At 43.7% G+C, this 23,395-nt stretch overlaps 2 protein-coding genes across 14 annotated transcripts in view; one reads left to right on the top strand and one right to left on the bottom strand.

Annotated features, from left to right (window-relative positions):
- The window catches only part of LHPP (phospholysine phosphohistidine inorganic pyrophosphate phosphatase), a 302,212-nt gene extending 300,027 nt beyond the window's left edge, over positions 1–2,185 (bottom strand). For all 9 annotated transcript variants that reach the window (XM_053306394.1, XM_053306395.1, XM_053306396.1 and 6 more), the window contains exon 1: positions 1,991–2,185. In XM_053306394.1, the coding sequence (XP_053162369.1) occupies positions 1,991–2,172 (182 nt within the window). In that variant the 5' untranslated portion in view covers positions 2,173–2,185. The remainder of the gene's footprint in view (positions 1–1,990) is intronic.
- NKX1-2 (NK1 homeobox 2) lies at positions 2,183–21,319 on the top strand. Of its 5 annotated transcripts, none has more exons than XR_008318919.1 (2): positions 2,183–2,512; positions 20,207–20,343. XR_008318919.1 is itself a non-coding variant. In XM_053306398.1 (2 exons), the coding sequence occupies exons 1-2, from the start codon at positions 13,315–13,317 to the stop codon at positions 20,851–20,853; spliced, it is 672 nt and encodes a 223-aa protein (XP_053162373.1). In that variant the 5' UTR covers positions 9,769–13,314; the 3' UTR covers positions 20,854–21,319. The 5 variants fall into 5 exon arrangements, 2 of the variants coding, with proteins under 2 accessions (XP_053162373.1, XP_053162372.1); XR_008318920.1 differs by lacking the exon at positions 20,207–20,343 and adding an exon at positions 17,176–17,303; XM_053306398.1 differs by lacking the exon at positions 2,183–2,512 and adding an exon at positions 9,769–13,339 and having other exon boundaries at positions 20,207–21,319.
- The last annotated feature ends 2,076 nt before the right edge of the window (positions 21,320–23,395 follow it).

Below are 23,395 nucleotides of genomic sequence, written 5' to 3' on the forward strand. Positions count from 1 at the left end.
GAAGCCAATATATCTTTAGTAATATGTTGGCTGCAGAAAAGGAGGGACAGGGGTGAAGATCCTGCTCCTCTGCTCCTGATTAGCTGGCTGCATGTTGAAGTTCAGCGTATGCCTCCCCTCAGTCTGACAAACTTCAGAAAATTAGCGCTGAATATTCCTATTGAAATTAATGGGACAAGTAAATGTGTCCCAATAATTTCAGTAAGACTGCTTCTGAGTGACTTAGTGTAAATGTGAGCGAGTGACTGGAGTAAACCGTCTCGTAACTGTAACATTTAAATGTATGTGTACACATGTATACATAAAATTAATTAGCAAAATTATATTACTTATATTTAATTTCTTGAACTTTTGTATAAGTGTAATCTATGAAAATGACTTTGCCTAGTCAAGGATGGGCCTCACCTCCTAGTTATTTATAAAATATTCATTCCAGCCCATTTTGGTTAGGAAGAGGTTAATGAAAGTATAATACTCGAAGGGCTTCAGGTCTAAAATATTGCTCTCAAGTGTCTCTAACACATCCTCAGTTCCTTGCCTCAACTTTAATAATAAATTGCACATTCCAGCTTTTGAATTGTCCCTTTTGTACAATTGTAGCTGGTGCCACCCCAATACATGATTAGGAAACAGCCACTATATTTTGAGCTGTATAGGATCATAAATACCCTGGGTTCTGTAAGAGCAGGAATGAATATGTCCACTATAGGAAACTCTGCCATGATGAGAAAATCACGTTGTTTACCTGCCTAAGGTTTTACCTTCAAAATAGTATTCCTACCAGTACAAATGGAACTGACAGAGGGCTTCCTCCAGTTATTTAATTTATACCGTGTTTTAGAGCATATGAAACTGCAATTAATTATGACAGAATTTGCTTCCTCCTGATACATGTTTTTAGAACTGGGATAATACCTAGACAGTTAATACAGTTTTTAAAAAATAGATTGCACATTATTTTTCACTAATCAGAAATTAAAAAACGACCCTTCTAAATTAGACATCATGCTGTTTTTAGCTTGCTCATTTGTTCTTGATAATGTATAACATTGTCTCTCAGTGCTCATTCTGTTAATTTTTTAAATTAAATTTTGTTAAATGTACAGTTTACAGATGTAATTATCTTTTTCTAAATGGTTTCAGAACTAGAAAGATAACCATCACATTTCTTTTTGACAATCATCATAAAAGATTGGGAAGTCCAGGAAATTACAAAACGGATACATTCTAAGCATCTAGCAGTCTCTTGCAGCAAGAACCTAACCTTAATGTACCTTCAGGTACTTTAAAAATAACATTTATTTTGCCACAACTTTTTGTAAGCCATTTACAAATATACCAATATTTATTTTGCACAGCCAGCACTAGCAATCTCTGTGGAGTTATGTGACAGATAGAAAAATGCCTCTGAGGATGTGCAGAGTGCCACTCATTACGATAACTAGAAATAGACAAAACAGGAAAGATTATTATTATTATTACTTTATTCAATTTCTATACTGCCCTTCCAAAAACGGCTCAGGGTAGTTTGCAATTAGGGAGTGATGCCTTTCACAGAATCTTCCTATATCGCTGCTGCCCAATAGAGTTGTTCAGAGATTCGAACCAACAACCTCTTGCTCCCTAGGCAAGTTACTTCCCCGCTGAACCATTAGGTGGCGCAGATAAATAATACCATTTGGAAAAGTCTTTTGGGGCTCCTCCAGTTTCTCTTTTTACCTGCCAACCAACTATTGCTGGCAGTCTTACTCTACAACCCTGCTAAAAACGTATCCACTCTTGAGTGGCCCCGAGGCTTCTCCTTTTTAATGAGAATATGCATGGGAAGGAGTCTAGGAACGGTTTCCAACAGGAAGTGCCGGGGTGGGGGTGAGGATTGAAGCAGCTCGCAACGCGAGAGCCTGGCATTGCAAAGAGTGTATGATCAGGGGAAAGGCGCTTAGTGGGAGACGAGAAACTTGTAACCCAATCTCTAAGGAGTCCCACTTACTTTTTGACAGCGTCTATAGATCCAGGAATGGGGACTCCACCACCTTCGCCTCCACTATCATAAAGCACCCCGCTGATATCTAACACCACCCCTTTTATGCCCGCAAGGTGCTTGGCCCAATCAGCCATAACAGAAATTGCCTTGCCTGCACACTCAGCAAGCGCGCGCTTATGGGTGCACATTCTTCACGGCCGGATCCCCAACCCCTTCCTTCCTGCGAAGGCGTCTGGGAAATGTAGTTGTTCCTCGGCACAAAGCGCGAGTGGCGCCTCAGGCCGATCCGAAGGAAGTTCAGCGGCTTGGTCGCTTACGACCAGTGCCGTAATCATAGGACTGCTCCCGTCGAGTGAGTGAATTGCGGATTGCAGGCCTTGTCTGTAATGCATAGAGCATCTGTAACCAAGAAACCAGAAAGAGCACAGCAACGCTGCGCTAGGCTTAGGTTGTACTGGACCTCACTGTGAGGCCACTTTCACAGACTTACTGGAAGTGTTCGCAAATGTGGATCAGAGCTGCACCTAGGTAATTTTGGAGTCTGGACCTAAAGTCCTTTGGGACTTCCCCCACTGCAAGATAAGCATAACAACTTTTATTCATTATTTATTTATTTATTACATTTATATCCCACTCTTCCTCCGAGGAGCCCAGAGCGGTCTACATGGTTGTCTTTATCCTCGCAACAACCCTGTGAGGTAGGTTAGGCTGAGAGATGCATGACTGGCCCGGAGTCACCCACTGATTTTCATGATCAAATGGGGATTTGAACTCAGGTCTTCCTGGTTCTTGTCCAACACTCTAACCACTACACTATGCTGGCTCTCCTATATGTTAAATTTTAACATGTAGGTTATTGAGGGCACAAACCACACCACCCAGGACAGACTTAAGAGGATTGGGGGGAGGGGCCCGGGGGTGTGGAGGGAGGCCCTGGACTTTGGGGTAAGTCTAGGGGTAAGAGCGCCCCTCTGATGTGGATCATTTGCTTTTAGCAAAAGTGCACCTAGGTAATGAGCCTGGACCTAAAGGTCTTTGGAGCCCCCCCCCCACCTCCCCACAAGTCAAGCATCATCCCCATACACACACACACACACACACACACACAGAGTGACACACGCAGTATTTTTAGCACGTGGGTTAAAATGGCACAAACAGCAACTAAACACACAAAAATGTAATAATACAAAACAGGTATATTTATGCAAATATGCATTAGCAGAAACATTTCAACATGCAACTTAACATATTCCCATTCCACATATTTCTTTCCTCACTCCCCAATCTGTCTCTAAGGCAGAGGTGGTGCCTGGTGCAGCATGAGCCAGCAGCGCAGGAACCACAGCTCCCGGGACAGACTAAAGAGGATTTGGGAGCCCCCAGGGGGTGTGGAGGCCCTGGGCTTCAGCCTGGAAGTCCAGGAGGAAGAGTGCCTCTGGCTTTCAGTGCAAGAAAAAAAACATTGAAAACATCTATATATATAATTCTCCTGGGTGTGCCCAGGAAAAATGCATCCTGGCAGCCCAGCTGATTGGCTGGGCTGCGGGGGCGCCTGATTGGTCCTGGCGGCACACCCAGGAGAACGGCTGCGGCGGCCATGGCCGCTGGTGGGCCCGGCCTGGCAGCGACGGGGACAGGCCGAGGAGCTGAGGCGCCGGGCCTGGCCAGGCGAGGAGAGGAGAGGAGGCGGTGGGGGAAGCCGGGCAAGGCGGCGGCGGGCTGGGAGGAGGCGGCGGGGGAAGCCGGGAGGAGGCGGCAGGCCCGGCCGGGAGGAGGCGGCGGGCCCGGCCGGGAGGAGGCGGCGGGCCCAGGGGAAGCCGGAGCCCGGGGGGAAGCCGGAGGAGGCGGCGGGCCCAGCCGGAAGGAGGCGGCAGGCCCGGGGGAAGCCGGAGGAGGAGGCGGACCCGGCTGGAGGAGGCAGCGGGGGAAGCCGGGTGAGGCGGTGGCGGGCCCGGCCGGAGCCGCGGGCGGCGGCGGTGGGCCCGGGCAGAGCCCAACTAGAGGAACAGATGCTCTGTGCCCGGACCCACTAGTAAATACTAAAGTTAAAAGGTGTGCCTACTTTTTTAAACTTAAGGGCATTGCTCAGTGTTACATGCGAAACAATAATGCATACTATTTATCGTTTTCTTAAAAGGTTATAGGTTTGTATAAACTTGAAAGGTTATAGTCTGTATAATGCCTAGATTCAGGTATGTTTGCCCCCAAAAGCAAACATACAACATATATAACACATGACTGAATCTAGTCTAGGAATACGCAACAACATATTTTCATCTCACATATTTCTTTCCCCACACATCCTTCAGAGGGATGTGGGATTCCCTCTGTCTCTAAAGCACCCAGTTGGTGGGTGAAGAAGCCCAGAAGTTTCTTCAATGGCTGATAATGGCTCTAGCTATTCTGAATGACTGACAACATGATGCCAATAACACATAACACATTGTCATTTTATTGTATGTTTTTTGACTTTTGTAAACCGCCTTGAGATTGTTTTTAATGAAAGGCGGTATATAAATCCAACAATAAATAAATAAATAAATAACACATGGTCATGACCCAGCCACACAGAGGCCCATTAGACATGCACGGTGGCCTCAAAAATGGCCACCACCATGGAGGACAGGCCTGGAACAGGTCGAAAACCGGGCATATTTGTAACAAACTGGAGGCCGACAGGAGGGGGAACCTCCGGAGACACCCCCCCCCTGCGGCCTCAGAGAAGCCCCCTCAGAGTGGGAGGCAGTGAGGACTTTAAAAAAAAGTTTTAATTTCTTTTAAAATTTGAACCCCCAAATTAAGGGGGTTGTTCAGGGATGTTCGGGGGTGCACAAAACTTAACATGCCTGGTCCGGTCCGAGTCCAGTTTGAACTCAAACTGAACCGGGCAAACTGGTTTTGTGCACACCCCTACTCAGTGTTATACGCAAAACAATGATGCAAACTATCCATTTCTTGAAAGGTAAAAGGTTTGTATAAACTTGAAAGGTTATAGTCTGCATAATGCCTAGATTCAGATAGGTTTGCCCCAATAAGCCTGTGTTACAGCATGTATAACACATACCTAAATCTGGTCTAGGAGTGTATGCGTGTATGTGTACACACAACATAAAACAGGCTTGCAGTTTGTCAGCATTCTTCCTGGACCACAAAATGACCATGAACTCTCCCTTTTCTCATTGCTAATTGATGTGCAGAAGAATTTGTCTTTAGAAAAATATATTCATATTTCCAGCACTTACGTTTTCTCGTGTTTTTCTATTTCTTAAGCGTTTTATGTGGAAATGTGACACAGATTGAAACAAAGTTAACTGGGAAAATATAGCTTGTTAATTGTTTCATAATTCAGTGGAAACCCAGACTGTTTGAAAAAGGACCCAAGAAAACTGCCTCAGTTTGTTGGAAATTATCATTCCCCATGTTTTCCCACATTTCTAATAAATTAATCATTTTTTCTGGGACTTTCAATTTTTCTGGTAGTCTGGGCAACGACTGGAACCTACCTGTGGAAACAGCATGTTTTTTTCCTTCATGGTTTGATGTGGGAATTTCATGTCAGTGAATGAGTGAGTGAGGCCCAAGCAGAGATATAGGTCTACCCCTCCATGTTCCCTTTTATATGATTTTCTACAGACAGTTCTGTGCCACTAGTGTGTGGGATGATGGAATTTTGAGCTGAGACATATGGGGCTGTGAAGTAATGAACATCAATTAGTGTGGGTGCTGAATTTTTAAAAGAGGGCAAGGGGTTTCTAAAGGGAGAAAACTGGAAATACCAACCACCATAAGTATATTTTTTAAAAATGATTTGTTTCCAAGCATATTTTTCTACGGTGTTTTTTTTAATGCTCCTTTGTGTTCTCTTCTCAGCATCCAGCAGGGGGTAGAGACTGAACTGAAGTAAGATCTCATCTCTATGTAGCATTTACCTTAAACAGGTTTGCAGTCATTGGCTGGTTATTTTAAAATTGTAAGTAAAAATCAGCATCCTCACTTGGCCTTATCTTTCAGCCCATAGCTGCTCTCTAGGAGAATACATCCCTTCTTATCAGTAGGCTTGTGGAGGTATCTTGTCGCTTTCATCTCCTCTTCTAAACTCCTCAGCACTCCCCTTCCACCCATTCTTTGCCCAGATCCCAGATTCTCAACAGCCTTCAATCTTTGCCCTTCTTCTTTGAGCCACCTTAGCTCTATCAAGACCTTATGCTAAAAAAGCATCTAAAGCGGGACCAGAAGTCCCACCCAAACATTCAGCCACTTGCCAGTGCCTCTCACAGTGGCATTCGTCTGAAGTGGTGAATGTTGTATCCATGATAGTGGGCATTTCCATGATTGAGAGGCTGATTATGGAAGTGCCTGCAGATACTGTATCTGCTAAATGAGCAAAGAGACACCTTTTAAAGTGGAGATTCTCTTTATTTAGCAGGGGGAGAGCAACTGGCCCTATGCAGTCCCAGCACAGCATCTCTCCAGGGGCTGTTGCTACTATCTGCCTTATGTGTCTTTTTAGAATGTGAGCCCTTTGTGAACAGGGAACCATATTATTTATGCATTATTTAATATTTTTCTATGTAAACCACTTTGAGAACTTTGATTGAAGAGCAGTATATAAATATCCGAAGTAGTAATAGTAGTAGTATTTGCCTATTCAGATGAACGCCACTGTAATAGTGAGCAGTGCACTATGTGGGTGAGTGACAGCTCCAGGGTAGGACTTCTGGCCCCGCATTAGAAGATGTACATGAGTACAGTATCTTTTAGCTCAACATCTGAATAGAGCTATTATGTTGAACACTCATACTACAAATGTACAGTGTACACAAGTACAGATCTGTTTAGAGGTACAGTTATTCACATGTTATTTTGAATACAGGTACAGCAGTACAGTTCCTATCGGATTCGAGCATTTGAGGGATTGAGCATTTGACCTGTACCCAGGTTAACTTTTCATATGAATGCAGGTACAGTCATTCACACAAAAACATATACAAGTGTACAGACATCAAACACAAGTACAACTTAATGACTGAATAGGGCTCTTATCTTCTAGGTGACTGCTTGTACCATTTGCTTACTCAATATCTGAGCCCCCTATTTCCACGTTGTGCTGATAGCACTTGACCTATACTGTCCCTAGAGTCTGTGTAATGTTTTTCCTGGTCAGACTTACATTCATTTCCCTCACAGAATCAGTACTTTCTACCCAACATTCTGGCATTTTATTTATTGCATCTGTATTTTGTCTTTCTCCCTGGGAATTCAAGATAGCATATATCAAGTTCCCAGTTGGTCTCCCATCCAGGTACTAAACAGACCCAAACTTGCTTAGTTTCAGCAAGCTTGTTGTACCATGTACCCTCAGACCATTAAATATTTTCTTAGAGCAACAAAAATATATGTGAACATTTCATGGTATCACATCTGCTCAGCTAATAATTAAGAGTGGCAGGAGGAGGACATTACAGTATAGCAGCTCACAAATGGATAGTTGGGCTTAGAGGTAGGCAATTACCACTTTTAACATGAGTTAAGCATCCATCATTATGCTGAATGGTAGTCTGTGTCCCATGAAATCTTGTCCTACTTTGACCACATCACACACAATACACAGAATCTCTTCTTCAATTTATAACCTTGGTCCCTGTGCCACTTCTCATGATGCCACTGGTGATCTGAAATCAGAGGGCTGGGCTTTGCAAGCTCACCTGGCTATCATTGACTTATGACAGCCAATCATATCATTGCATCTGATGTCTCAGGTGGGCTGGAGCTGGACAGTCCTGGGTCATCTACATGTTGTAGACTTAGGGTGCGTTCTCACAATGATCCGAGCTGGCAGGAAAGTGGGAATCCTAGATCCCAGTGCTGCAGGCACTTCCCATTTTGTGAGAACTCAGAAATGTAGAGCTTGTAATCATACCCAGTCCACATCGACTCCAGGTTGGTGGTCCGAGATTTGACCCCCAGCTGCTCTGGGGTTGAGGTGGGCTAGGTGTGATAATAGCCCTTCACTTCTAGGTTCAAGCCCTACATTTCTAGGTTCTCATGACACCAAATCAGGAGGGCCTGTGTCACTTGGATTTAGGATTCCCTCTTTCCCGCCAGCCTGGATTATTGTGAGAAAGTGCCCTTAGGGAGTCTTGAGGAACTTCCATATCCTAATTCCAAGGTTCATTAGCAATTTTTGTTGTTTCATAGTATTTCATAGGGCTTTCAAGTGCCACTTGTTGCTGCAGATTGGTTGAGTATTTTGGAATCTTTTGATGGAAACAGACAGAGTAACGCTTGCTGCTTGTGTACATGACTAAGGTGCGTTGATCATAATAGCAACAGCAAAAGCCAATTTCATTTTAGCTCAGCCCTCCTGCTGCCAAGGCAATGTACTATGAATTGTTTGCTCTGAATTGCTTGCTCCACAGCCTAATTAAGCCAATGAGCTTGGGTTCCATGGAAGAAATATAATTGGCTTAAACCTGAGTACTGTATCATAAAATCATAAAGGTGGAATGAGCCAACAGGCCACCTGGCCTGCTTCTACCCTTGATTGCAAAGCAAGACCATCTATCCAACAATACACACCCAATCACTCAGATTTCACCTACAGCCTACCCATATGCTTGTTTGTTCAGAAGTAAGTTTGACCACATTCAGTGAAGAACATGCACACACACACCCCGCAAGTAAGTGTGTACTGTGTAGGACTGCAGCCTTAACTGGGTTGCAGGTTGGATATCCTCAGTTTATACAGCTCCTACCTATCACTTTATACAAATACCTTTAAACTTTATTAGCTTGCGATGGAAAGAAGTGGTCCAATCCATACTGTTTTACGACTATGTGAAAGATTTTATCAAGTATGTTCAAACTTAGGGGATAATGTGTTTCCCCGCCGCTCTTGATAAAGTGCTGATGCTTTTTATTGTTAGCCCAATCACTGGCATGCCACCATTCAAGAATATATAAGAAACAGTGTTGGAATTATAGTCCACTTTATTTCAAGAAAAGCCACAGAGGCTTGGGACCATTGATTTGCCTCAGTGCTACTAGTCACTTCTTTCTAAAGATAATATCTAAACTGTAAGATTCATTATATAGACCCAGAAATGGATCCTGTTATTTAAAACACCACCACTAATGGTACAATATCTCAGCTGTCCACACTGATAGGGAACATTGTCTTGGATAGTGTTATCAGTCCAGGACACCCGCTATGAATATTGATCCAGAGCTTGTAACAGCCATCACTTGCCGTCAGGACAGGTCAGGGTTGAAACCCACCTAGCATCAAAGCAATTTAAAGACAGCACTCAGGCTGAATTTTAATGTCTGCCTGAACTGAAAAACAAACCAAATCCAGGCAGGCTGTGAGTGTACTGGTAATTTAACAGTATTTAAAGAAGCCCTATAGCCCTAAAATGGATACCTTAAGGAACTCTATCTGTTTCATCTCTTAAAACCCAGTCAGCTAGAACAATGATTACAGTAAATTCACAAGAACTTATTCTGCAGTGGCATATATATCAACTAGCATGCTTTTTTCTTTTAAAATAAGCAAGATACGTTGGGACTGGATTTATTTTGAAAGCAAAGCACATTCAGACAAACTGGGAAGCTCTTACTTTTAAAACATGCTCAATAGCATGGGCCAGGGTTTCTTAACCTTGGGCCCCCAGATGTTGTTGGGCTACAACTCCCATCATCCCCAGACATGGCCTTTGTGGCTGAGGATGATGGAAGTAGTAGTCCAACAACATCTGGGGGCCCAAGGTTAAGAAACCCTGGCATGGGCTATAAATAACTCATCAGCATTATGTGAGAATATTCTGTAATCAAAAGATAACTCAGATGAGTTTTATTTCCAGAATAATCAGGACATTGATTCACAATGTCTGAAGTTATACTGAATTGTAAAAATAAGTTCGTGTTTTATAGAATGTTTAAACATATCTGCAATCCAATTTACTGACAACCTTTTCAATGCACATATTCAGGAAATTATTTCTGAAATGTTCACCATGTATAACCCAGAGCCAGATTCTGTTCCTTCCTTTGAGTACTCTAAGATATATATAAAAAGTATATATCTCATATAAAATATATTTCTATCCATTTGCCCACAATAAAAACACACATACATGTAGCTCTAAGCAATCATTCATTTCAATCGGACCAATTGCCATGTATGGTGTTCTCAACATGAGTAATGGTGCCAGAATCTACCCCAGGGAGAAGACTAATATGTACTGCCAGATAAATAATGGTTTGTGATATTATTGCCAGACAATATTTATGTCACCGTCTAAATCTTTCACCAGAATCACTTCTTTGTGTGTCTGTTGTCCATCCTGGTTGAGTAACAGTGATGTATCTTCATTGAAAGGCCCCTTCCTTTCTGTCCCTCGTTCCTTTACTTTCCCTTCATTTCCTTTATTTTTGGTTGACAATGTAGGATTAGGTAATTCATCTTTCCTTACGTGTCTGCTTTTTTCCTCCACTTTTAGAACATTCTATGATATAATTCTTACCATGTATCATTTATAGCCCATGCAGCTGTATAAAGCTAACTAATGAAATATGTTATTATTTTATTGGTCACTAGTATAACAGTGGAAAAGGCAGGTGACATACTTTGACTTTCTTACAAAAGAGTTATCTTCCTCTTGAATATGATGATGCAGTCATCATATAGTCATCTATATAGTGAAGCAGGTAAACTCTTTCCCTTACTTCTCAAATATTTATTTTATTATTATTTATTCAATTTCTATATCACCCTTCCAAAAATAGCTCAGAGTGGTTTACACAGAGAAAGAACAAATACATAAGATGGATCCCTGTCCCCAAAGTGCTCTCAATCTAAAAATAAACATAAGATAGACACCAGCAACAGTCACTGGAGGTACTGTGCTGGGGGTGGATAGGGCCAGCTAAATAAAGAGAATTTCCAAGTTAAAAGGTGCTTCTTTGCCAAGTTATCAGGGGTTTGCCAAGCTGCAAAAAGACCAAATATGAGTTATGTCTGGATGCAGGGCTAAAAGCCTGATTCTCTGCAGAAATCAGGCAAGCCTTATAGCTTACTAAATTTTATGCCTCTATGCACACCAAACATAATTGGAGTTTGGGCCATAATTAAAAAGGGGCAGAGATAGGAAGCAGCAAGAATAGTGAAGAGGGAAAACAGAAAAAGAAACAAAAGTGTGGAAGATAATAGAAGAAGAGGAGGTTAGGTAGTTTAATCAAGCAGCCCGATTCATAAACTCATGAATCCTTACTACTTTGATTAACATTTGCTTAGCCCCAATGAAGTTAATAGGCTGGTCCAAGTGTTCTGGTTTAACTTCGTATATTGCATGTATGTGGAGTCTTTCGGCATCAGATTTATAGCCTTCTGTGTAACTTAGGAAGCTAGTTTACACCCAAGCCAATAGATGCAGCATACATTAGAGAAGTCTAATTTCAAAAAAACCTGATTTAAACTTTTCAGATCAGGCCATCATTTTGCCACACAATTCCCAGAAAGAAATATGCACACCACTTTAGCCAGCTGGAGCTCTGCCATTTTTCTTTTCAGGGGAGCTTGGAGAAATCAATGGCAGCAGCAAGACACTTTTCTTGGTAGTTCCAGCACAGAATGCATTTGTTCTTATGAATCCTGTTGCTTTGCAAGTACTCCACATTTTCACCAGAAATGTTCAACAACTTATGAATGAAGATCATTTCCTGATGTTATGATTTACAACCTGGAATAGAAGGAAATGTAATAAGTATGAGTGCATGGATGTTATTATTTATTTACATTTATTATTATATTTCTAATCCACCAAATCATAAAATAGCATGCTGATTTATAGTCAAAACTAATTAACAGTTAAAAGCAGTCAAGAACCATTAAAAGCATCCACCAGAAGCCTGGTTGAACAGGTGTGTTTTTAAGGTCTTCTGAAGGTCATTCGGTTTAAGGTCTGAAGAATCGTTTGGACAATGGTCTTTCCTGTGTCACTCTATGGATGTGAAATCTGGACTTTGAAGAAGCAAGATAGAAAAAGTATTGATGAACTTTGGTGCTGGAGAAGACTTTTGAGGATACCATGGACAGCCAGGAAAATAAACAAACAAATCAATCCAGAATTTTCACTTGAGGCACAAATGACCAAGCTCAACCTATCATACTTCAGACACATTATGTGAAAACCCAGCTCCCCTGAGTCCCAAATGTTGGGGAAAGTTGAAGGAAAGAGAAAAGGACGACCAGCAGCAAGGTGGATGGACTTAATTATGAAAGCAATTTAACATGTGCAATTGACAGCACGACTGAGAGACCTTAAAGGCCAAGTTGAAGACAGATTATCCTGGAGAGAATCTAAATATGTGGTTGCTAAGAGTCGACACCGACTTGATAGCACTTAATCAATCAATCAATCAATGGTCACCAGAGATGTTAAGCCTATTACTCCAGCTGATACTATATTCCAAAGCTCGGGGCAGCTACAGAGAAGACTCAATCCCAAGTTGCTGCTAGATGAGCCAGTAGCAACTGCAGGCAGGCCTCCTTAAATGAACTTAATGAGCAATGGTGATCATGCAGAAGAAGATGTTCTCTTAAATGCTGAAAGATTAGGAATGCTTCCTAATTAAAACCAGGAGCATAACTATAATTAAGCAAAGGAGATAAAGGAAGCACCCAGATAGTGAAAGCATTTGCCAGCTGGAGAGGGCAAGGAGCTGTTGGTACATTTCTACCTAGCTCAGCCTGCTGATGCAGAGGTAATGGCTGCGGCCAGCATGAGCTAATGTTCTCAACAGTGGTGACCTCAATCACCTGTCCTGGGACTGTGACCAACCTTGCTAAGCTCCTGCCCCTGAGGGAGAGGGACCTCCAGCTGGGTGTTAGCTCACTCTTCTGTAGCAAAGATAAGGGGGGCAAGTGAAGAAGGTGGGGGACCTGGGTACCCATGGTTACTCCTCATAGGTCACTATGGCTTTGGCTTGTTTTAACAGATGACACTTTGTATGAGTTAACAGAGTAAAGATAAAAGGAAGGGTCTCAAGCAGCAGATGGCTTATAGCACTGAGAGTTTCAGGGGGTAATTTGAAAAGTGCTTGGATAAACGCTGTGGTAGCCAAGGGGAGAATGTGCAACTGTAAAGGAATATGCTCCTTTAAAAAGTTTATTTACAATGCCAGCTGTGGATTGGGTGAGGTTAAAAGCTGCAATTAGGTGATGTTCCCTTCCGTTTCCTGTTCCATACCTGCTAAGACTCCTAACGGCTAACCCAGTGTTCCTCAGCAAAATAGAGGGGGTGTCAGTAGTGTCCCAGTGCTATTTCCAGATGGAACTCAGAGTTGGAAAAACTTGTAAGTTGCCTGTTAAAAAATGGGAGGGCGTGCGTTCCTTGTCCCACATTACATCCCACATTCTAACTTGTGGCGAGGATAGGGGGGACATTCCTTAAATGCTCCTCCAGGTCACTAGAGTGCTTTGAAATTCCTTCCACTTTTTCAAGATGTGGATGTCTCAGCCACATGTCTTTTCAAACTAGGTTGCGCATTTGTAATGAATGCATTTTACTGCTGGGATTACTCTATGGCAATTTCAAAATGGGTCCTCTCTTCTATTGCAAATTGGTTTGCACACAAGCGGCAGTGCTATACCACTGGGAGCCAATATGGTCTAGAAGAGAACAAGTCTGCCCAGTTTCTGGGAGATCAGGTTTCAATCCAAAGCTGCTCCCTGGGTGGCACCAGACATGTCATTCTCTCAGCCTTGGTTTTCCATATGTAAAACAGGAACAACAGGAACTTCCTTCAAAGGGTTGTAGTGTAAGACTAAAGGCAAATGAAGATTGTAAAGCTCTTGTGAAATAAAATGCTAGAATAGGCCCAGACCAGATAATACAGAATGTAGTTTGTAAATGTATTCATATCATTTTCCTTGATGTAGTAGTAGAAATATTATTTCTAAATTCTTTCATTTAAAATAATGTTTAAATAGCTGTATGGATTAATCCTAGAAACAACAATTTCCAATTTAAGGCTTTTGATGTCTTTTAAAGTCTTCTACAACTTCTGGCTCAGACAGTGGGCAGCGGCCAGACTAAGTTATGACTAAGCACCACAGAAATAAATGAGACAAGTTAATCATGACTAATTTAAATACGTTTAATTTCAATGAGACATGACTAGCAATCTCTATCCTGCCTGATGTCATTAACTAAATATATTAGTTTGTATAACAAGTAAAATTCTTGTCAAATGTGATGAACGTCACATTGGTGCTAATATCCCAGGAGTCCTGGAGGAGAGCAAAGAGGAACTTTGTCTCCAAAAGCAGGAGTTGATGGTAGTGAAAATGTTTAATTCATTTTTCTGGGAAAGATAAATTTGGGGAATGACAAAGGGAACCCATCTTTTAAACAAAGAGATTGGAGATTTTTTTGGCCAGACAATGTAGAAATGTGCTTGAGCATTTCTGTTTCAATCTAGTTCAGAAGGGATACCAGCTATGTGTACTGGCAGCTTCTGCATAGAATGTACAAGACAATAGTGGAGTGAAGGGTTAGCCAAGCAGTATAGCAAGATGTTTCCACAAGTTCTGGTGACTAGCAGAACTCATGCAATGTTATCCCAGGCATGTTAACTCAGAAGTAAGTCCCTCGTAAGTGTGCTTAGAATTGTGTGTAGACTTTTATCTTTACAAGAGTGTAGCTCTCATCTTTACACTCAGAGCTAATTTCAGTGTAATGTTGGGACTCACATGTTGGGACTCACTCACTCAATCAGCAAGCACAATTCCTGTCAGGTCCAATTCCTGAATTGTCTTCTAGAAGTGATGAGGGCTGATTTGCATGTGCATGTTTACCACTGTGAACCTTGCATCAAGTAGTATGTATAAATTACCACCAAAGATCAAAACAGAAAGTTTTGCCTCAGCAGCATTTAATGCTGCCTTAAACAGAGTCAGATCATTGGTCCATCTAGCTCAGTACTGTCTGCACCAACTAGTGATGGCTCTCTGGGTCTCCTAGGGCTGCCATATGGAAAAGAGGACACATTGCCTGCATCTTTAATAGATGCACAGCACAGACAGAAGAGCAAATTTCAGCAAGTGCAGCTGCAAGGGATTAAACCTTCTCTATGCAAAACGTGTGCTCTACCACTGAGCTTACAGCATCTCCCCAGAAAAGTGCTTTTAAATGCAAGCCACCTAATGGTGCAGTGGGGAAAAGACTTGCTTTGCAAGCATGAAGTTGCCAGTTCGAATCTCCGCTGGTATGTTTCCTATATCAGGAAGCGGCGATATAGGAAGATGCTGAAAGGCATCATCTCACACTGCACTGCAGATGGCTGTGGTAAACCCCTCCTGTATTCTACCAAAGACAGCCACAGGGCTATGTGGTAGGGATGTGCACAGAACCTTGGCGGGGAGGCTCAAAGGCAGCGGGGATGCTGCTTTAAGAGCGGGGGAGGGTGCACACCCCTCCTGCTGCTCCCCCCCCACCGGCATCCATTTTTTAAAAAGCCCATTGGGGCGTCAGTGTACCTCCCTGCCACCCTGATGCCCCGATGCACCTGCATATCTGGGAAATGGGGGCAGCAGGGAGGTATGCTGCTGCCCCGATGGGCTTTTTAAAGAAATGGACACCAGTGGGGGGGGAGTGCCAGGAGGGGTAAGTGCACCCTCCCCATCTCTTAAAGATAGACACACAAACCCCCGCCATCGAACCGGTTCGGAGGCCCATAAAGGGCCTCAGAACTGGTTCCATGCACATCCCTATTCCATGGTCGCCAGGAGTCGACACTGGCACGACAGCACACTTTACTTTACTCATATGGTCTTTTTGAAAAGTCAATACATGATCTCAATTTTCATATTGGAGGAATGCCTTGAAAATGACATAACCTGTAATTTTCCTTGAGAACTGCACTGCCTGTGACACCTTTCATGTTGTTGACTTTTCAAAATATATAATAGCAAAGTTATCTATCCTGGTGCTAAGCCAGCCTAGGTTTGTCAGTGCCTGGATGGGTGACTGCTTGGGAACCCCATACACACTGCCGTGTGTTCTGTGATGGTGGAAGAAAGTGTGGTGTAGTGGTTAGAGTGCTGGACTAGGACTGGGGAGACCTGAGTTCAAATCCCCATTCAGCCATGATACTTGCTGGGTGACTCTGGGCCAGTCACTTCTTTCTCAGCCCAACCTACTTCACAGGGTTGTTGTGAGGAGAAATTTAAGTATGTAGTACACAACTCTGGGCTCCTTGGAGGAAGAGTGGGATATAAAATGTAAATCAATCAATAAGAAAGTGGGGGGGGTGGTGTACATGAAATAAATTGTGTGTGTGTGTGTGTGTGTGTGTGTGTGTGTGTGTGTGTGTGTGTGTGTGTACAGCTGAATATGTGTTATCCACAACTAATTTCGAGCATTTGAGAGAATGGAGAGTAAGGGTTTGTACGCGACTTTGAGCCCTGGTATCTTTAGATCTCAAGTCCTAAATACTCCGATATCGGTACAAGTGTGAGAACACAGAGATGATGTTTTGCCTGTAAAACGAACTGCTTTCCTGAATGACCCACCGTAAAGCATCTCTGATCGTCTGAAGCTTCTGATCTACTCTTACGGGGGAGATGCGCATGCCGCCTTTCTTACTCCAGAGTCTCACTCATTTATTATAGGAAACACGTTTCACTGCCCCTTCATACCCTAAAGCGGGAGGGGGAGGGGGAGCGGAAAGCTGCAATCTCCATCGATTAAAAGGCCGTCTCCAACGCTTGTCCTCTTCTCCACGTGCAGACAGCAGATTAAAAAAAAAAAAAAGCCGAAGGCAAGTGCCAATAGTAGGAAGCGAGCCCCTTCCTTCCAATCGCAGCCCCTTTCTCTAGTCAAGCCCAGATCCTCCCCCTCGCCCTCCTCCAAAACAGAGAATCCCCTTCCTTCTAGAAGAACATCTCCGAAGTATAAGCTAGTTGCACGAGGGAGACCCGCTTGCCTCCCATGGACTGCCTCCCCCTGGGATCTAGCCCCGCGTCTTTTAACGGGCAGAGCTGGCTTTTCACCTGGCGGTGCATCTGCTGCACACCCTGGGCCATCATCGCAGATCTACCCAGAGCTCGGAGGGGGGAATGCTGGACTGTCAGAACAGTGGGGCCAAAGGGGCCCCCCTCCATACCAAAATCTCCTTCTCCGTCTTAGACATCCTGGATCCTCAGAAATTTACCAGGAAAAGCAATCCAGCGGCAGCAGGAAGAAGGGAGAGCATCCCACACGCGGGACAGCAAGAGAAAAGTTTGGGAAGAGTTGAACTAGACAGGAATACCAGCAGCAAAAGGAATAAGCTAGAGGCATATCATGGTAGGCGATGCGTTCTGGTTTTATCTGATCCGACCGGTTTTGTTTAGTTTTGATCAGCAACACACGATGCTTTAAATGTCCTTGACATTTATCGCAGCTACTTCGTAAAAGAGAAGATTTTTCCCCCGCCATCCCAGCCAGTCTGATCGCCCCGTAAGGTGCGATGCGATCCAAGATCACTAAGATTCTGTATCAGACTATACCGGGATTACTGTGACTATTGGCTACCGTAACTTTATTTAGAGCCACGAGTGAGCAATTTACAAAGTACTGTTAGGGAGACGCTCCTACTCAACAGTACTTTGTAAATTACACCTGAAATTGATCTAAGTGTTAAACTAGCCTGCAGGAGGATGTAAGAAAACTGCTTCCATTTCTTTCTTTTTAAAAATCAACTACTTTTGTTTTTACGACTAAAGCACAGTTAAAAATATTCCAAATTATTATTATTATTTTTAATTCAAGAGGTGGGCGGAACCTGGCAGTAGTGCCTGGCCTCTCTGGCAGGGCTACAAACTTTTGTTTTGGTCCTCACAGGGCTACTATGGCTTTCACAGCTGCACGATTCATCAGCAAGCGAAGCTTTTTCCGGCATGAAAAGCTGAAGATAGGAAGCCCAGCTTCACTTACTGGCTCTCTTCCTGTGCCATGCAGCAGTTAAAGCCACAGAAGCCTTGCTGGGGGTGGGGGTGGAGAATGTGGGCAACCTCACTGACGGATGAAGAGCGTTTTCCTTTAGGTCCCAGCCAGGGCTGAGCTTTGGCATTCTCAGAACAGGTTGAGGTGAATCGGAAGCTTAAAACAAGCTCTTTGATACACACGTGCCCTCCCGCTCGGCCGACGATTATCTCACACAGCTAGCAGCTCTAACTCTGTAGAGCAAGATCCTGTCCTGGCGTTCACAATTGGCCTGGTCCTGGAGCGCAGGTGCGTTTCCCTTTAAGAAGTTGCGGAGGGAAGGGAAGAGCAGAGATGTCCCCCTGGCGGAGGGACACGGACGCAGCTTGCAGCGCCCCAGGTCTGGTGGGGAAAGCGCGAGTCCACCGCAATTGTTTTCGGCTCAGCCTTGTCGGATGGGCCTGATTGGCAGAGGGACGCGCTAGGCAGAGGACAAGCTAGATAATTGTTCCTGTGGTCTCCCCACAAGAGGATGCCTTCGCTCCCCCTTGATCGATATCCTATTACCGACTCCTGCGTATCTCCTTCCCACAGCTTGCAGGTACCAACTTCAAACCTCTTTCCCCCCTGTCTGATCCTAATATTGTTCGATTAAAACTTACCTTTAATAGATGACATCTATCGATCCTCCCCTTCACAAATCTGAAACTCTATTAGTACGGCAGGGAAAAGAAGATGGAAAAGAACGGGGGTAGTGAGGAGGGAGGATTTGCTGCTTTAAAAAAAAAACACTTTAGTAACTTCTTTTTTAAATGACGTGGGGGGGGGGTGAGCCATAGATGTTCCCACCTCCCCCCAAATTAGTTTCTTAACTCTGTAATGTCAATTCTTAACACCTTTGGAAGGGTTTTTTAAAGAAATGACAAACTTCTTATAGGATGACAAGTTCGTAACGAGAAAGCGTGCGGTTTATTCATTCTTGCTTCACGTAATGTACGCAGTCCGGCATGAAACACTACATGGGCATTCCGTTTTGTGACTATATAGGTTGTAATCTACAAATCGGTCAATCCATGGAAGTTAATGGGTTGAGGTTACAGTATTATACGCTTTTACTTTTTACGCTTTTTACGTTTTTGCTTTTTACGCTGATGGAGCCAGCGTGGTGTAGTGGTTAGAATGCTGGACTAGGACCGGGAGACCCGAGTTCAAATCCCCATTCAGCCGTGAGACTTGCTGGGTGACTCTGGGCCAGTCACTTCTCTCTCAGCCTAAACTTCTTCACAGGGTTGTTGTGAGGAGAAACTTAAGTATGTAGTACACCGCTCTGGGCTCCTTGGAGGAAGAGCGGGATATAAATGCAAAATAATAAATAATAATAATACTTGGCCACACTGAAATCAGTGGGACTTGCTTCTGAGTAGACAGACATGCTGAGGATAGGGACGTGAGGCTTGCCCTAGAGTCCCCAAACTAATAGGTACGCACGCACGCATCAAAAGAGAAAATAAGAAGCGTTTGTTTCATATTTTATAAGACCAGAAGTAAAGGCATGATAAGAAAAAGCCTGCCTAGAAATCGCCTTACTCTCGCCGCTCTTGTCCTAAATACGTGGCGGCTGGCCGAGTCCCGGGGAAAGCCGGTCTGTATAATATGCTCAAAAGCACTTCTTAAACCTATTGTTCACGATTAAACATTTGACTCTTCAAGCATCATCATCATCTCTGTATTACTCTATATGTTTCAGGACTAAGCTCTAGTACTACCTGAAAAGAGGTTCTAGAGCTAAGGCCACGAATTAAGCCTTAAATTCTAGGAAAGGGAAGAATGTTGGAAAGTGGTATATAATTAATACTAATAATGCGGTAGCTGAACGGAAAGTCCGCGAAGCCAGCCTGGCCACGAACTAGGGTCCCAGAGATAACCGGCAAAACATTTTGCCGCGAGTGCGGCAAAACATGGACTTAAGGCCCTCCTCCTGCACAGATATCCACTAACACTTATGTCAGTAGATACCAATGGCCGCATATGATGGGGTCCCGGAGGAATTTGCTTTCTCTTGCTCTATCCTTGCCTGCCCCACTAACTAAGCACATGCGTGTATATTTGTGCAAAGTGATACGAATCCATGATTCCCTTCCGGGGAGGAGAATAGCAATTACGCGGGTCAGTCTCGATCAGGCGGGCGCACGTGTTGAGGAAAGGCAGCGGTCTCATTCTGTCACCCTGATCAGCACCCTTGTGTGTCTCGTAGATGCAAACTGCAACGGAGGGAGCGAAGCAGTCGCCCTGGAGGCAGCGTCGGAGCAAAAGGAGGAGCCCGGCTGGGACAGCAGGAGCAGCAGCCGCCTAGCAACAACAGGAGCTTCGGCTCAACTGCACTCGCCCGACTTCCCTCCCTCCTCCTCGTCAGATCTGGACGAGCCGGGCTCGCCGCGATCGTCCAAGCGGCGCCGGGCTGAGCCCAGCTGCGCCAAACCTCGGCGGGCCAGGACGGCCTTTACTTACGAGCAGCTGGTGGCTTTGGAGAACAAGTTCAGAGCCACGCGATACCTGTCGGTGTGCGAGCGCCTCAACCTGGCCCTTTCGCTCAGCCTGACCGAGACGCAGGTCAAAATCTGGTTCCAGAATCGAAGGACCAAGTGGAAGAAACAAAACCCCGGGGTTGACGGCACGACACAGCCAGGAAGCAACGCTTTGCCTACGGCAGGAGGCGGAGGCAGCCCTAGTCCACCAGGCCCCAGCGCCCTGGCCTACCAGACTTTCCCCTCTTACGCTCCTGCCAATGTCCTGTTTCCTGCAGCCGCTCCCCTTCATCTGGCTGCAGCGGCAGGAGGGGGACCCTTCCCTCCCTTCCTCAACCCCACGTATTTGGCTCCATTTTATACCCCTCACTTATAAAAGATCTCATCCTTGCAGGGCTTCCAGACATTCTTGTGCAAGGGTGGAGAGGAGCAAAGCCTGTTGTGTATAAAGAAGGAAAGACCAAGAAACCCTTTTCCAGAACGAGTGTCTTCACTCTGACTTTAAGCGATCTCCTTTCCTCAGCCTTGTTTAAGAGCATGCACTCTAACCAAGCATCCCTGGACCACCACTACCTAGTTATAGGGTTTTTTGTTTTTTGTTTTGATTTATTACTAATGTGGGTGGGAAAGGAGAATATTAAAATAATGATCCACCCACTTTATTTTTTTGCTCATAACTTCATTGAATCATTTAATTTGTGAAATTCCTTGAAACGATTGTGACTTTTACTGCAAGAACATGGATTTGTTTTCTTTCTCATTTTTTTAAACAAACTGAGCAAGTATACAATATCTGATATTTATATGACTGCTGATAATATAGAGAATGAAAAAATGACAAACACATTGTGGATTTAATAGTCTGCAAGGGCAGCAAAAGCTGTCTCTTTCCTCCCTCCTTTAAGATAGTTCTTTGATCTGCCTTGTGATGCTCTGAACCACTGTTACTCCAACCCCACCCCTGTTAGAATGCTAGGTGCTGGGCCAGGCCATAGTTTAGGACCCATGTTGCATGACCCTGCTCTGACAATTAAATTCACACCTAGACGATACAGGATGAGTGTGGCAATGAAATATGCAAATGTAGCTTGGAAATGGAGACAGTATTTTAATAAATGTGTATTGTACTAAAACATCTTGTATTTGCAAGCAACAGTTCCCCAGGCTCTGGAACCACCAGAGGGCAGCATTAACCCCATGTAGGGCTGGGTGAAATGTTAGCTTTAAGAGTGTTACAGACTGTGGCTCCAACCAAAGTGGAAGTCCTGCTGTAGCTTTATTATTTATTTATCTCATTTGTATCCCACCCTTCTTCCAAGGAGGTCAGGGCAGTGTGCATGGTTTTCTCCTGCACATTTTATCTTCACAGCAACCCTGTAAGGTAGATTAGCCTGAGAGATAGAATAGTTGGCTCAAAATCATGAAAAAAGCTTCATGACTGAGAGAGATGTGGACCTGCAACTCCCTTATCAAACTCCAAAACTCTAACCACTGTACACACTGGCTACCTGTTTCTTTGTATACAAAACCAAATCTTTACAATAGTTCTAAATACATGCTTGCATAATCATTGGTAAAGGAACACTACTAACTACATAAATTACTACTACTGAAGTCATCTGTGGAATACCCACAGCCACAAAAACCACTTGCTGATTTTCAGGGAACCCTTCACACTTTTGCTTCCACTACTCAGTTCCAGTTTCTAGTTGTCAGCATCCTGGAGGCCAACTCATAAGGAAAGAATATAGGGATCCTACACATATCCTATTCTGAAACTTAATATATACTGTATATATCTGCCCATGAGCCAATAATTCACTTGGGCATTCAAGTCACACAGAATAAGGCATCCTTGAAGGGTTGGATACATATTCAAAATGTAAACCATACACAATGATATTATGACATCTGTTATATATTGGACCCCTTTGTTCCTAAAGAAAGACAAAAACCTGCTAACTGAATATTCTGGGAGACATTGGATCCAAGGCTTTTCCTAAGGAGATCCCCATCTGTAGAACTTTGCCTCTACTTAGGATCCAAATTCACCATTTGTTGACCCGAAACTTATAGTTCTTTGCGCTACTGTGTTCCAGTCTTTGCCCAAGTGGGTTTTTTAAAGTACACTCATATGTCTTACATTGTTTATAGTCTTGCTAAAGTAAAACAGCTGTTGTTGGGGTGTGCACATGTGGAACAATTCCTTCTTAACCCCAGACTTGGATTGCCTCTTCCTTTAAAAAAATAGCAAAGAGTCTTGTGGCACCTTACAGACACAGATTTATTATGACATAGGGCTGGTTTGGTTGCGACACCGGCTGGCACCCACAAAATGGGCAGTATGCTGGCTGTGATATCAGCAGAGGATGTCCTGAATGCGCTTGGTACAGGTATTGAGAGTGTGGAGGAGTGGTTCAGAAGAACAGCCCCCTCGTGTGATAAAGGAGTGTGCCAGGACAGTCTCTGCTGATGTGCTCTTATCATGATCACATCATCACGTGTGTCAGTGTGGATGTCTTATCCGAACCAGCCCATAAGCTTTCGTGGATTAGAGTCTATTTTGTCAGAAACAGGAAGCCTCATATGAAAATATGCCTCAGTTGGCAGGTATATTTATAAAAATTGATATCCTGTCTTTCAGGCCACAGGTCTCACAAAGTCTTACATGTGTAATTAAAATCACCTTAAAACACAATAAAATAATAATATGCATTCAGCCCTATGCCTACATTATATTGTACAGATGTCTGTACATTTGTGCATTTTTGCACAATGAATGACTGTACCTCTGTTCAATTTAAAACTCAACCTAGGCTCAGGCCCCACAAATGCACAGTACAGATAGGAAATGGACTGCTGTACTTGTGTTCAACATAATGTGTGAATAACCTTATCCATGTACAGATCTGTACCTG

Source organism: Hemicordylus capensis, chromosome 3, assembly GCF_027244095.1.
Source record: "Hemicordylus capensis ecotype Gifberg chromosome 3, rHemCap1.1.pri, whole genome shotgun sequence".
NCBI lineage: Eukaryota > Metazoa > Chordata > Lepidosauria > Squamata > Cordylidae > Hemicordylus > Hemicordylus capensis.